The sequence below is a fragment of the Lissotriton helveticus genome, chromosome 7 (assembly GCF_964261635.1).
Source record: "Lissotriton helveticus chromosome 7, aLisHel1.1, whole genome shotgun sequence".
NCBI lineage: Eukaryota > Metazoa > Chordata > Amphibia > Caudata > Salamandridae > Lissotriton > Lissotriton helveticus.
Window position 1 is genome coordinate 1,881,283,486 of NC_136068.1, and position 14,506 is coordinate 1,881,297,991.

The 14,506-nt window shown below is 44.2% G+C and overlaps 1 protein-coding gene across 1 annotated transcript in view; it reads right to left on the reverse strand.

Annotated features, from left to right (window-relative positions):
* Positions 1-14,506, reverse strand: part of LOC144770850 (uncharacterized) — a 67,635-nt gene that overhangs the window by 17,069 nt on the left and 36,060 nt on the right. Inside the window, exons 4-5 of the mRNA XM_078655630.1 lie at positions 13,574-13,690; positions 21-107 (exon numbers count right to left, since the gene is read on the reverse strand). Coding sequence (XP_078511756.1) covers positions 21-107; positions 13,574-13,690 — 204 coding nt within the window. The remainder of the gene's footprint in view (positions 1-20; positions 108-13,573; positions 13,691-14,506) is intronic.

A 14,506-nucleotide genomic window follows, 5' to 3' on the forward strand; every position in this document is an offset into this window, starting at 1 on the left:
AGTAAGAATTGTGTTCCTACCTATAGGAGTGGCACATTCCCTTTTCTCAGTCTGCTGACAGATCACGGAATTCTTGTCTTCCTCCGAAGTCTTGCAGGATGCAACCACTAGTGCAGGAACAATATGCCTCTTATTAAAATAAATGTTAAACCCTACAGCAATACACAAGTGAATAAAATAAATGTTATATGAATTAAATAAACGTATTTTTTTTTTAATTGACCTTTCCCATAGGAAAACTATGAATAAAAACTATGCACAGTCTTCAAAAAACTAGAGCACGTTTTTTACGATAAATTAGTGCAAGTGATTGGACAGTGTGGGTTTGAGTTTATCAAGGATTTCTTTCCTCTAATTTCAGGTCGCAGATGAACCTTATACCCAATTCGGAGTTCAAAGGAGGGACAGAAATGCTAAGCAGGAGTCTTGACCCTCTAGCTGTCCCCAAGTTGGCTCACACCTAAGCCATACACGTCAGAATAATAATTAAGGGCCCGATTAGGATTGTGGTCAGTCGTTACCCTGACAACTATCGAAACGGGCAGAAGACCGCAGGAAAAGCAGTTGGTGGTTCAACCACCACATTTGAATGTCACTGCTAGGCTGAAGTTTGAAAAGAGCTCATTTAAACCGCAGCTTGTGCTGCAGCCCGGAAAGGGGCTGTAGTAATAGCCGCAGTGTAAATCAGCACTTTGTGCACTTCCATGCACTGTGTGACCTGCACCATGTTGTGCATAACAATGTTACATGGAGGTGCGTGGGGCACTACATGTGCCCCCTGGGCCACTTTACAGTAGCCAGCAAGGGATGGGATGGGGGCTTTGTTTGGGGCCCCCAAAGGCCACTTCCAACAGACTTTTCATGGTGGTCTGTCTGACATGAAAGGGCTGTTGGAAAGGGTGTCGTAATCCTGACAGCCGTGCATGCCATGGCACCACCGCCATTAAAGGGATACGATTCCGACCGCTGCCCATATGGGTTCTCCTATCCTGTCGGAAGCGGTGGTCTCCCCCCCCCCCCCAACCAGAGTGTCCGACTGGCTGCATCGTAATGCAGCGGTGAGACCGAAGGGCTGTCAGTCTGTCAGATTGTCGCCAACGGGCTGTCAGTGCTGGTCTGAAAAACATCATAATCAGGCCCTAAATGTCTGCGAGACCTGAATCTTCGTGAATCAAATCTCAGAGATCATGTCACGACCACCTAAGGTGATAGAGAGGATAGAGAGCTCTTCCTCGGAAAATTAGTTTGCCATGGATGTAATGCTAACATTTTGTATTTCAAAGGCACATAAAACATCCCTGAAATGCAGCTGGTGAGAATCATTTTGTAATTCATGGACCTACAGAGGACGCAAGCAACCCAGTGGACATTAAAAGTTAATGTCCACTCCACATTGTGATGTCACTTCCTTGCAGAAACCAGATATCGCTTTACCCAAAATAATCCTCATGAAGATAGGTTTGTACTAAAGTCTGCAGAGATCAATGTTTCCTAGGAAACAAATCTCAATTGAGCTACTTGTTTTTTGCCGGAATTCATTTGCGTATCATATCCTTTGGACTTAATGATAAATAAAACTATATAAAATATATACAACCCTGCTCCTTTTAAACCTGACCTAAACAAGATAATCAAATTCCATTTCAATATTTGGGAGTTATAGACGCACACTTCTATACCTTAAAAAATGACGCCAATGGCCATCACAAAAGAAGATGATGAAAATGGATATAAGTTAGGTAGAGAGCAAGCTATGCACTTCAAAAACTTATAGGTCTTAAATATGAATGGTCCATTAATGGCACCACATTGCAGCCCATTGAGATAAAATTACCAGCTGGAATAATAATAGGGGCCTGAAACAGTGGACCATTGAAAGTTAGACTGTCAAGGTCCTTTTAGAAATGGAGAATAACTAGTGGAATTGGATTTCAAAATCCCATGAGTAAACTCTATTCCTTCTCGGATGTCATTTAAACATTCCTGCTGCTTTGAGTATCCATGAGAACTTGTGAGTGCCTGTGGTGTTAAAGATTTCCTTCGACTCCCAATAGGCCGTAGTAGTTCAACAGGAAGACCACAAGTTATTCATAACGGGGGCCTTGGTGTGCACAGAACTGTGAGAGATAGTTGTAGCCAATGAAGCGAAAAGCCACATACCCCTGTGTCACAACCAAAGTATGTTTAACCACGTACACCTAAGGCCAACTTATAGTAGCAATCAATTGTTGACACCTTCAAGTGTAAGCCTGGTGGCCTCTCCAAGGAACTCCCCTCACAACACCCACCGATCCGAACACAGCAACAGCTTCCCCAATGCCATCAGGAATTTCAACATTTAGATCACTTCCTGCGTGGACTCAATGGCCACCCTCAAGAACAACAATACAACAAAATCTAGTCACCAAGCCACTTAGTACACAGAGGAATTCAGACTGATGAAACACACCTAAAAACAACTGCAGGACAAATGGAGAATGAGCCAACATAATGCACACAGGACCACATGCAAATATGCCCCGAAATGCTACCACCCACTTTTCAGTGAGACCCAACACACCACTGTGGCAGACCACACAGATGCCAGCATCAACAGAAGCAAACAGATCTTCCTTCCCCATTGTGAAAATTTTACCTCACCATCAGCCGCCCCCAACTCAATTACGCCTTAGCAGGACCTTTGTATCAATCTCTCCCAATTTCTCAGCAACAAAATCACCACAGTTTACAGCAACATCAGCCTGCAACCGGACCTGACAGACTTCGCCAAATGCCTCCCGTATTATCCAATGGGCCAACGCTAGCCACATGGCCTGTCATCACCCTAGAGGAAACTGTGCCACTATGAAGTCCATCCACTGAGGGGCCCAATCGGACCCCACCACGCCTACTCCAGAAGAGTGCAAACCATCAGCGTCATGCTCACATCCAGTCTCCACCTTTTCCATGATTTTGTTAGATGCTGGGAAACTCACACTGGCCTTCAATTGCAGAAGAAACCTCTGTGGATCATTTAAACCTCACCAACTACAAACTGATCTCACTACTACCATTCCCGGCCAAGGTCTTAGAGAAAATCAACAACAGATATGTCACTGGATACTGCAATGACCACCAACTCCTCAGCACCAATCAGTCTGGTTTGAGACCCAACCACAGCATGGAAACTACCCTCATCACTGTCACAAAAGACATCTTCATGACTCTGGAAAGGGACATGCACTATGATGGATCTGCTGCTTCCTGACTGAAATAACTAAGTTGGTCAGCCTACACCGTACACCTCGGATGCCTGAGACCTCACATGTGAAGTTAAGCAAGATCGTCCCAGAGCCGGACCCTCTTCAATGCTTACATGATCCCTCTACCGAGCATCATCTGCTCTCATGATAGAAACATCTTCTTTTATGATAATGACATGCCACTCTTTTTCGCCCTTGTGGACAAGACGCCTGGTACCAGGATCAAGTTCAATGCTGCATGACTGGAATCACCCACTGAATAAAGACCAACTGTCTAAAGATGAACACCGACAAGACTGGAATTGATGATCTTCAGGAAGAGAACATCACCGTGGGACTCCACCTAGAAGTCAATAGAGATAGAACTGACATACACCATCAACGCCAGGAACCTCGGGTTCATCATCGACAGCAAACTTGACATGACCGCCCAAATCAATGCTTTTACCACCTCATTCTTCCATACCCTGAAGATGCTGAAGATGATTTTCAAACAGCTCCCAAGCAACCATAATGGCCACTGTTAGAAATGGAGGTCTCAAGTTGGCAATGGTTTGCACCTTTATCCGAATAGGGGGCCCTTGCTTCTAGTCAGGGTAAGGGGGATAGACTCCTAAAATAACCCCATATCACCCACTTGGTAGCTTGGCATGAGCAGACAGGCTTATCTCAGAGGCAGTGTGTAAAGCATTTGTGAACACATACAAAAACACAGTGAAAAAACTACAAATGGACACCACGCCAGTTTAGAAAAATAAGTACTCTTTATCTAAACAAGATCAAACAACAAAAATCCACAATACAGTTCTCAAACTATCCTTAAAAATAGGTTATTCACTTAAATCAAGCTTTTAGCAACAAATAACTCTACCTGGATTTATAACGACGTCGCAACTGGTGAAAATCCCAAAGAACGGCGCTCACCGCGAGGTGCATGGCGTTGGGCCCCGAGTCAAGCAGACCCACAAAGAACAGTACCTTGAATTTGATGAAAACAAAGACAGTCCACGGCGGCCGGGAGGTGCGGCTTCGTAGGCGCTGCACAGCGTCTGTTCCTTACAACCCCAAGGGAGGTGTAAACTCTGTTTCTTACTGCAGCACAGGGGAGGCAATACGACGGTTCCTCACTGCGTCGGGGAGGTGACATCACGATGGCGCCGAAACCACGTTTCCTTACGAGGGCGCGATGTCGATGAATTCGGGGATTGCCCACGTCGAGGATCAGCTCCACGATGATGAAGTCGGCTTTGGAGTTGACGCAGCACGGCATCGGCAAGCGTCGGGCCTACGGTGCCAGTCGGAGCGGTGTGTTGTGCTCTTCACAAGCGTAACCACGGCTTTGGTGCAGGTTACGGCGTTGCTAAACCGGCGTAGGTGGTTCAATTTCCTGTTGTAGCAGCTGAAACAGCAGTTCTAGAAGCAGATAGACAGTAGAGGTCAAGTCTTTGTGTTCCTGAGATTTCAGAACAGGAGGCAAGCTCAGTTTCAAGCCCTTGGAGATCTTTTCTTTGAGCAGGTGACAAAGCAAAACAGCAAAGTCTTTTTTCTCCTTTCCTTGGCAGCAAGCAACCACTGCAGGCCAACCCCAGACAGCAAACGGCACAGGGGCAGTATTCCTGCTCAGGTTCTCCGGCTCTTCTCCTTGGGAAAGGTTTCCTCTTGATTTCCCAGAAGTGATCCAAATGTCTAGGGACAGGGCCCCACTTTTTATACACACAAATCCTTTGATCTTTGAAGGCAGAGAGTGTCTGTAACCAACCAAAGCCAGTTCTGTCCTCTCTGGTTCAGCTTCCAGGAGGTGAAGACAGCATTGTTGAAAGCAGACCTGGACCAGGTAGGTGAAAGGACATATCCTCCCCCTACTCTAAATTCAACCCAGGTCCCATTCAGCACAGCCCTGACTCATCAGACTGCTGGAGCCGCACTCCTCTCCCAGCTCCTGTCACTCACAAGCCAGACATGCAATACACAAACCTAGCAGAGGCACGCTGGATAGTTAGGCAAGAAAATGCCTACTTTCTAAAAGTGGTATTTTCAAACGCAGCATGTTAAACTCTCCCACACTATGAGATGCAGTTTCTGAGTTCAGGCATACTAAACTTTATTTTCCTATCTTGTTCCCTGGGTCAGTTATGTTTATAAGATGTTATAATCAAACTGCCCATTCTGGCCTAGGAACAGATAGCCTTGCAATAGTGAAAAACAAAATTGGCAGGGCATGCCACACATATCAGGGCATTCCTTTATGTCACATACAATGCACCCTGCCCACAGGGATACCTTGGACCTACCTGAGGGGTGACTAACATGCAGAAGAGGGAAGGTTTATGTACTGGGAAGTGTGGGCAGTTGCCAAGTTGACATGGCAGTCCCAGACTGCACACAGACTCTGCAATGGCAGGCCTGAGCCATGTTTTACAAGCTGCTTCTGTGGGGGGCACAATCAGTGCTGTAAGCCCACCAGCAGCATTTGATTTACAGGCTCTGGTCACACATAGTGCACTGTAATAGGCACTGATAGGTAAATCAAATAACCAACCATGGAATCCATACAACAATTTACAATTGGGAGCACTTACACTTTGGCACTGAACAGCAGTGGCAAAGTACCTAAAGCATCTAGACCAACAAAAACAGAAAAGGCAACAGCAAAAATTGGAAGGGAAACTAATGTCAATGGTGCAAAGTCTAATAGTCACCCAGAAAATCCTCATGCCTAGGCTGCAAGCATGCTGGACAATGGGAACACCTTCTATGCCGGGATCAACAAAAAACTCAGCAGAAGTCAGCAAACCATTCAGAACTCACCAGCCAGAATCACTTTCAACCTCCCATGTGCGCTCACACCACACTTGAAAGAGCTCCACTGGCTCCTCATTCACAAAGTATCACAATTCAAACTCCTCTTCCACACAATGTACTGCAAAACACTGGCTCAGCATTCCTCAAACATCTCATCTGCTTTCACATACCTTCCAGACACCTCCACTTGTCGGGGCTCCTAACTACACAAATCCCATGCATACAGAATACCAGATGTGGTGGTCAAGCCTTCTTCTACATCCCTCCCAAAGCGTAGAAGGACCCGCTACTACATATAAGCGCCTCCTCCTCACTTTTTGAATACCACAATAGGCTGAGGACCTGGTTTCTGAGTAGTCTCGCTAGATCCTATGTGTGCCTATACCAACACCTCTTCAGTGCCAGGATACCTTCCTGGGTAATAATGAGCTCTATAAATCGGCATAATATGTGTCGTACCAGCTACATGCTAACAGGAGCTGCACTAGTGAAAAAGGTATTGAACTTTAGGAGTATACACGGAAACTATTTTACATTGAGCGTCAACTGTTTGCAACCTTTTTAGCAGACTGCAGACACACGTAAAGGTTAAAAGACAAAAAGGTCTGGGAGTAGGGAGAACTTGTTACACACTTATGTTGCCTCATTGCCCCTCTGCTGTGCTGTTTTATGTGGTCTTCAGGAGTCATTAGAAGGTCTGTATCATCCACATCAATCTCCCTGGTTAGTCTCTTAAAGATAGTTCCTTGGTGTTGAGTGCTTCTTCTGTGGCTGCTGTTAGACGTCTGGTGTGATGTAAGGCTTGGGACAAGCATAGGCATTAAATAGTGGTAACCAGCTGATATGGAGTAATCCCCTCCAATTAGCCTAAAGACTAATTGGAGCCCCTTTGAAGGTTGTTTTCGCGCTGTGAGCGCGCTCTGCCCCCGGTTGCCGGTCCCCCTCGCTGCCGCTTGTAGTTCCATCTTGAAGCGACCGCCGAGTGGGGGTTCTACAACCCCCAGAATTCCTGGAGACTCTTGCCCCGCCCACCCACGACCACTTCCGCGCCTGGAGGCGCCAAAACCATCGTCGCTTCCGTAGTGGAGTGGGAGGCTTCGCTAAAGTGTTGTCACCCTGGGTTCAAGTGCCTAAAGACTAATTGGAGCCCCTTTGAAGGTTGTTATCGCCCTGTGAGCGCACTCTGCCCCCGGTTGCCGATCCCCCTCGATGCCGCTTGTAGTTCCATCTTGAAGCGGACGCCGAGTGGGGGGACTACAACCCCAGAATTCCTGGAGACTCTTGCCCCGCCCACCCACGCCCACTTCCGCGTCTGGAGGTGCCAAAACCATTGTCGCTTCCATAGTGGAGCGGGAGGCTTCGCTGGAGTATTGTCACCCTGGGTTCAAGTGCCTAAAGACTAATTGGAGCCCCTTTGAAGGTTGTTTTTGAACTGTGAGCGCGCTCTTCCCCCGGTTGCCGGTCCCCCTCGTTGCCGCTTGTAGTTCCATCTTGAAGCGGCCGCCGAGTGGGGGTTACTACAACCCCCAGAATTCCTGGAGACTCTTGCCCCGCCCACCCACGCCCACCCACGCCCACTTCCGCGCCAAAACCATCGTCACTTCCTCCGCGTCGCGGGACGCGCGCGGGTTAAGCCCGGGACAAGGGCGGGACCGTCTGTGGCCGTCTGGGGCTGGCCAAGGCTGGGCTGGGCCATGTCCCTTTAGTTTGCTGTCTCGGACATTTTCAGTAAGAAACTGCCACTCCTTTGGTGATAATACTTATTACAATAATATTAGCAGGACTCAGGCCTACTGCCTTCAATTATTTGTGCTCCTTTTGATGTTCATGCTGTGCTGGTTTTTGCTCTTTGAAATATAATCTACTTAATATGGTCTCTCGCATTACTAAAGGCACAAGCTCCCTAGTGGGAGAGTCAGCTAGAGGGACTCTGGATAATTTTTTCACTTGGGCCGTCTTGGTACTAGAAAGGGAAATCGCTATTACCGAGCGGCGTTTGTCTGCTGAGCACCTTCATAACAAGCGCTCGTCTCTGGGTTCTATTCAGTTAGCAACCACACCTCGAACGGTTTATCCCGACAATGAGTCCACAGGTGATAACAGTATTCCTTTACTGTTACAAGACATTACATCATCAATTAAGTCACTTAGTAACTCTATCACTGACAATATAAATCCAGCCTCATTTTTGGAAGTTAGCTTAGGGAACCACACACTGACAGTAGCGCTCCCCCAAATGCCAACACATAAGCCCCATGTTGCAAAAGCAGCCCAAGGACCCACAACAACAAAAAAGAAAGCGGGGGGGACCAGTCACAACGGTAAGCTTGCCAAAACATCCAAAACCTCTTTGAGTCCTCTAAAGGACCTTAGTACAACGGCTTAGAAAATTGATTATGCCCCAAAAGACCAATCAATTAAGGACTTACTGGGGAGTATAGAGCAATTAGTCAGATCTCTCCTACTACCACTCATTGAGAGGGTGAAAAGAGTAGCCGAACAATTGGGGTCTCTTGAAAAAGCCGTTGCAAATAACTCTGACTTAGTAAAAGAACTGTCCACCAATAGTATACAACCTTCTGTCTGTGTTATTCCACTAGAACCAGATTTAACTACAGAGGCAAACCCAACTAAGACAGTGGATAACAGGGACCTATTACTCGTACCCAATGCTAATATTTTGGCACCCTAGTTAAAAGATAAAATGAAGATAGATCACAGGGGGAAGGGGTAGAAGGGCAACTACACAATTCCAACAGTATTCAGGCCACTACTGCTAATACATATGCCCTGGGTAAGTCCTCAAGGGGAAACAGACAGCAAATAGATCTGCCCCCAGAGGCGGCTCCGTACGTGGTAGTACTTACTTGAGTCCCAGAACTAGGTGATGGGAAAACAGAAGGCTATCACGACCTTAAGAACAAAGTTGTATACTGGTTAAAACACAATAGGCCACTTCCCCCTTACATCAACGGGGAAATCCTTCATGTACGACGCCTTGGTTGGGTGGGCAATAGACCTAAGGACACCCAGGGGGACATAATTATTATTAATTTTAGGGACTGCAGGGCAACCACACATATTGTCGACTGGTATGCAGAGAGAGGTAGGGGTGGAATCATGGAGCATGACCTAAGTTACTTCTATCCCCGGGCTCTGCTGTCAAACCCTTTAAAGCCCCGGATACAGTATATGTGTCAGACAGAAGGCCCTAGCTTTAACATCCCCACCTGCAATCGCTATGCTGCCTTCTCTGGTCTGGAGGGAGTTGATTGACTCCCCATTTCAATACCCAGGGGCCGTCTTTCTACGCACTATTGGGAACAGTCGAGGGCTGCAATTGTTGGATTCCCATGGGGCTACATTAATTCATTAAACTCTAGCACTTGCCATACGAGCTCCGAGGTACGAATGCTATTCAAACCCCTTTTGGATGTTGTGAATGAGGTAGCTGGTCTAACCTCATTTTTAATAAAGGATCCTGAGGCGAAGTTGCCAGACGGACCAAGTTTGGGGAGACCGAATACCCAGGTGGGATGTGAAATTACTCCAGGCCCGGGGGCTGTTCGTGATTTTTCTGTGGGGCCAACTTTTGTTCACGGGGTTGGCAACCATGGTGCTTCTTTAGCGGGTACGCAAGCTGGTAGCAATGGGTATATTCCAACTAATCTAACTCTGATATCTTGGAATATCGCGGGATTGCTTAAAAACCTTTGTGACCCTGATTGGTCAAGATTTATAGATACATGCGATATTTGCTTGCTACAAGAGACATGGGCTTTAGAAACGCCCTATAGAGTTGGATATAAGACTTTTAATACAGAGGCTGTTCCCTCAGTTAGAGGTAGACCATCGGGAGGCTTAACAGTATGGGTAAAAGTATCACTGGAAATCACCGTCACCCAACTAGTTATTGATTCAGTTGACATACTAGGGCTGAAGGTAAAATCGAAGGATGGGAGGTGTCTACTTCTATTCAATGCATATAACCGTCCTAGTAGCTCTTCGAAAGAGTCCCCGACCATGGGAAAACTGGGTCTTTTTTTAGATAACAAGGACGATTCTCTAAGCATGATAATAGGAGGGGACTTGAATTGCAATTTTGAGCCCATCATTGGATTTGACGATGTCTTTGGTGACGAGGACATGGCAAATAACATACCATCTCTGAGCTATATGGAAACAGTCCGTTGTACTACCCTAGTACTTCAAATACTGAGGTTAACCACCACATTTGGGTTGAGGGCCTGTAACGGCCGTCTTCCATCAGACTCTCCTTAAGCTGTAACCTTCGTCAATAACAATGACAAAAGCAGGATAGACTACATTCTAGCATCCTTTGACGTCTGGCCTCATATAGTTGATCTTGAGATTATGCCCCGGATTGATAGCGATCATCATCCGCTCAAACTATCAATAGATCATAGTTTGTTGCTTAGAGATGGCCTAGAGAAGGAGCGTTGCTCTCTGGCCATTGGTACTAATGATCTACCACCAGTAAGCAATAATAGACGCTCTTTAAAATGGGCCCACCTATTAGACAACAGGGAACTAATAATGGGTATCTATAAGCTGTTTGCTGATACTTTCGCCAGTGATACAAGTAAAATGGCAGTTGGCAATGATTTTATTGATTTACACAAGGGGTTTTTTAGATCCTTATTGCCCTATGTGTCTAAAATGTCCAAAAAAAAGGATACAAAGTAAAATCAGCGCAGTAGGTACACAACCCTGGTATAACAAAGACTGTCGTATAAGCAAGGATCTATTGGTCGAGGCAATCAAAACCAAAATTCCTGAAGCAATTAGGGCATCAAGGAGGACTACAAGAAAATCCAGGCGACAGCAAGAGCCAATTGGGATGAGGAATGCTGGGGGAACATGTTATTGGCAGCAAAGGCCAAGGATAACGTAGGATTCTGGAGACTAGTAGCCAATGGGAACCATGCAGGAAGATTGGCCCAGGACGTGTTCATTGACGAACAGACCGGGTCAAACACTTTACCCGCCTATATGAAATTCCTGATACTATTGAGGGGAATGTATTAGAGTATTCCCGGTATACAAACAGTGCAGAAGACCGAATGTTCTCTCTAGAGGAAACAGAGCTAGCTATCAACCTAGTCAAAAACGATAAAGCTCCAGGCCCAGACAAAATCCCTGGCGATCTCTATAAACATGTGATCCAAGTCTGGGCACCATATATAAATCGGCTTTTTAACTTTCTAGCAATTGGGGCAGATTTACCTGATAGCTGGAGGGGTGCGGAGATTATTTTAATTTTTAAAAAGGGCGACAGAAATGATCCATCTAACTATCGTCCGATAAATGTAATGGATATTTTACAAAAATTATTTGCAAGGCATATTTTAACGCGTCTGAACTCCTGGTTGGTTGATAATGCTATCCTTACAAAGTTTTAGGCTGGGTTCAGGTGCAATATTAGCACAATTGACCACGTTTTTAGATTTTGCTGTCTTTACTGGAAATATGTTTTATTAAGGAAAGGACATATTTATGTTGCTTTTGTTGACCTTAGGGCAGCTTTTGATTTAGTTTTACGTGATCGTTTATGGAACTGTCTGCACAGGTTTGGGCTGCCGGGTTGTCTACTCCATCAGATTATAAGGCTACATGACAATAATTATGCCAGAGTGCGTTGGGGCCAAAATGGGGAATTATCAAAACCAATACCCATTAAGCGGGGAGTACGCCAAGGTTGTGTGCTGGCGCCCACGCTCTTTTCGCTATTCGTTAATAACATACCAGCTTATCTGGATGATTGTAACAACGATTCACCAAAACTGAATGGCATAAGGGTCCCCGCACTCTTATTTGCGGACGATACCATTCTGATCTCGCAGACGCCCAAAGGTCTTCAAACCCTTTTAAGCAAATTTCAATTTTATTGTAATGAGAAAAAGCTCGAGATAAATGTGAAAAAAACAAATGTATGGCCCTAAATCCCCACAAATCATTTTCGGGGAACTTTTTCCTGAACAACAAAAAACTAGAACTTGTGTCCAATTTTACTTACCTGGGAGTTTCCTTAGATACAAAAAATTCATGGACTACTCAAACCGAAAAAAGTAAAACCATCTTAACACAGAACACCCTACCAATTTTAAGGAAACATGGGGCGAGCCTCAACGAATCTGTATCACCAGCACTAGAAGTATTTAAATTTAAGGCCCAGTCTGCAGCTCTCTACGGGGCTGAAATTTGGGGTCCGAAAGCTGGGAACCTTTTTGTAAAGAGTGAAAACTATTTTTACAGAAGTTTACTACGACTACCCAAACGTACCCCACTTTTACCACTACTGTTAGATCTAAGTGTAAAACGTACAGATCACTTTGCGCTCTTACGCCCACTTTCTTACTGGGTGAGACTTTGGTGCACAGAAGATCTTGGTGATTATAGAGACGGACTCCTTGAATTAAAGAGGCTGGACCACTATAACTCGAATCCTTGGTTAAAGCACGTTCAAACCTGGCTATGTAGGATTGGGTTGTCACACTACTGGGAGGAACCTCAATGCCTCTCATACAATTGCAAAAAAGTGGTCAAAACCACATTTTGGGCATATATAGTACAAAATCTCCCAAATTGCCATACAGGGGGTTCCATCACTAGGAACTTTTTGGTATTTAAGGACTTACCATACTTTGAGGATTTCCTTGATGAGGTTCAACCTCCACTTGCAAAAAGTCTTTATTTGAAATTCAGATATGGAATACTTAAAACTAATGTAATGATTGCAAGCTGGTCGTCTATGATGATGCCTCCAAAAAACACGAGGTGAACGTGTTGTTCGTCCAGCTTAAAAGAGGATGATGTCCAGATCTTATTTTTCTGCAGTGCGTATTTATTGGCAAGGAAAAAATGGATAAGACCATTGTGTAATTTTATTGGTGTTCGTTCCTATGTCGAAGCATACAGGATTATTAAAACCGACTCTAAACAAATGGTTGTTTTCTGTGTAAGCAGATTTCTACTGTCGGTATGTTATACTCGAAAAAAAATGTGCTTCGATCTATAATTGATTAGATATGTGTTTATATACCCATGATGGGAAAGGTTGTTTTGTATCCATATTTTTTTATTTTTTGTACTAATGAAATGCTCCTAGTAATCAATTGTATGGTTATGCACAACTGTTTTATGTATTGTTTATATATGCCTTTTTAACTAATTTAAGGTTCTTATTGTACTCCTGCAAAAACCATTCCTTCATCATGTAAATTGTCCCTTTGCAATGTGAAATGCATTCTCTTTTTATGTATCTTTTATGGCCATAATGTGCCGAAATAAAGATTAATAATAATAATAATAATAATAATAATAATAATAATAATAATAATAATAATAATAATAATAAATCTGTAGACATGGGGCAGTATGCTGTGGTGGGACTAGGAGAAGACCAATTTCCAAATTATATCTGTACGTCTTCAGTGTATGTCTGCATCCACATTCTCACTTTTTCCCTTTTAAGAAAACAGGTAATATCTTAAGAACATCCAACTCACCTGAGGTGTAACTACTCTTGATTTGGGCTTCCAGTGAATCATGAAAGTTTCTGCAATACGATTCTTCATCATGCTTTATCCTTAACAAGATATCTGGAACAACAGCCGGGTGACGATCTACAGAAAAAATGTGTAATGTGCAATCATACACAATAAAATGTCACTACTCAGATTGTGAACATACAATCCCGAACAACATACAGTACTATACATAGCACCCTCGGGTTATGGAGTATGATTGTAAATGAGAATTCAATTCTAATGAAAATCTGGTAATGGTAACTGGTATGAGGGAATGGTCTCAATGGTGAGCGAGAGGTACACCATTTATGTAATGTGTGGTGGAGTTCACATTTTTTCTCAATGATACAATTTTCAATTATCAGGCAGCAAAGATGAGCATGAATAGAGATTCCCAAAGTTGTAGATTTTTATAATTGATAGCATGGTAATAATTGTGTGTAAATGCATGCCTTAGCAATGCACTATCTCTTCCTAAAAAAAAGGATTTAAAGTATTCATAATGAAACGTTATGTATCTCTCAATCCCACTAACCAGACTTAACATTTCCAGAAAATAACCATGTTCATTGCTAGAAATGTGCAGTAGTGCTAATACACAACTATACTGGCTCCACATTGACTTCCGGTTTTATTCTAAAAACTACGAAAAATAGTGGGACCACCACAAAGTCCCAGAATCTATTTGGGTAAAACAACATTGACTGTAGGTTACAGTCTTCTCAAGGAGTGACCAAACATATGGGGGAAGAGGACTCAATACATCTTTAGAGTCATGTGATATTTATACAAAAGAGTGTAAAATAGTCTCATAAAAAAGGAGGGGCATTTTTTAGGTATTGGAGTGTGTTGAGTACACTGGACCCATAGGCTCCAGCACTGAGGCTAAATTTGCACTTTAGAGCATAGGCA